Here is a 1,580-nt window from a genome sequence, read left to right as displayed (position 1 = left end):
AAGCTTCTTTTGGCTTTCTTCTTCTCCCCTCTCACACAACCGCAGCCTCGCCTCACTTTTCCACTTCTTGGGAATGAAGGGCCAAAGAAAGGAATCCCACCGAATTGGGGCTGCCAAACATTCTTGCTGGGTTGTTTGGACTGCAGAGTGAAACATCCTTGGACATTTCCCCATCATTAGGTTCTTAAACTCTGTAACATGTAAGAGCAGAAGGGAGGGTAGAGACTCCTATTCAACTTCTTACCCGATGGAGACACTGAGACCATCCAATAAGGAGTTGTCGGATGTTAAATAACTCATTCAAGATCAAGCAGCTGGTTATTGGCTCCTGACTCTTGAGTCTAGAGTTTTTGCCACTACAATGCAGTGGTTTTCTTTTCTTGTTCTTTCTTTCTTTTCTTTCTTTTTTTTTGGAGGGGTGGGATAGGGAGGTATGGAGTGAGGCCTACAGGTAACCTGCAGAGGCGTGGAGGGCTAGAGGAGAACATATGGGTTAGGAGGCACCATCCCCAGACACTCTTCACACAATAAGCCTAAAGCCCTTGAAGCTGCGTTTTACTAAGCTCCTGTAGAGATTCTTATATTCCTTTAAGCTTGGCGATCACTGCCCTGACCAAGGAGCAAGTAGAATACTAGGTGTTTCCCGGTTTTGTCATGTGCCTGAGATTGGGTCTGAAGCTCTTGAAACAGTCCCCTTAGTCCAGGGTTTCAGGTAGTAATTTGTTCCTGGGGGCAGTGACAATCACAATGTTGTAGGTTTGTTTTAGCGCGTCTTCTTGAACATGTTGTGTGCCATGAAGTCGACTGGACTCATAGCAACCCTATAGGGGTCAGTAGAATGAACAAAGTTTCCTAGGCTGTAATCTTTACCTGAGCGGATTGCCAGGTCTTTCTCCTGCAGAGTGGCTGGTGGGCTTGCACCGCCCACCTTTAGTTTAGCAGCCAGTGCTTAACCACTGCACCACCGGAGCTCCGTCCCTTGAACACGGGAAGCTCTAAATGATTTGTGGAAGGAATGAAAAACATGCTATCTCTATTAAATTAGTTGTCATACAGATATGCAGGGCAGGGTTTGTATCAATTAGTTTAATATTTGACTTAAAAAAGAAAAAAACCTTACCAGGTACTGTGTAGAAAAATGAAAATTTAGGGTCAGCTTGTATAGCTCCAAGGAAATGTTTTAACCTTAGAATCAGAGAGCTGGAAGGGATTTTAGAGGGAAAACAACTTCCCTGAAGTCACATCTGCATCTTCTGACTCCTGGCTCAGTCCTCTGTGTCATCTGATTTTTTTATATGCTTAGAGAAAAATGGTTTCATTCATACCTTTTCCCTTGGATCAGAGAGAAAACTTCTCTTTAATCCATGTTCTCAAATGAGAGATGTTTGTTTCCAATAATCATGTTTGAATGAATGCTAAGGAATATAGAGTTTTATATGTAAACTGGAATCTTGAGAATTATTTGAACCTTTGAGATAATTTTAAAATCTTGACTGTTCTATTGCCATCCTAATATGTATAAAAAGCGATTCTAAGAAGCAATAGAATATTAAAAACAAAAACAAAATTTCCTTTTATAG

General features: G+C 41.6%; 1 protein-coding gene across 1 annotated transcript in view; it reads left to right on the top strand.

Annotated features, from left to right (window-relative positions):
- Window positions 1-636, top strand: part of TMEM30B (transmembrane protein 30B) — a 1,801-nt gene extending 1,165 nt beyond the window's left edge. Inside the window, exon 2 of the mRNA XM_004371102.1 lies at window positions 594-636. Within this exon, the coding sequence (XP_004371159.1) occupies window positions 594-636 (43 nt within the window). The remainder of the gene's footprint in view (window positions 1-593) is intronic.
- Window positions 637-1,580: the final 944 nt, after the last annotated feature.

Source organism: Trichechus manatus, unplaced genomic scaffold (assembly GCF_000243295.1).
Source record: "Trichechus manatus latirostris isolate Lorelei unplaced genomic scaffold, TriManLat1.0 scaffold00010, whole genome shotgun sequence".
Classification (NCBI taxonomy): Eukaryota; Metazoa; Chordata; class Mammalia; order Sirenia; family Trichechidae; genus Trichechus; species Trichechus manatus.
Note: the sequence above shows the minus strand (reverse complement) of the source record. Positions and strands in the feature narration are given on the sequence as shown.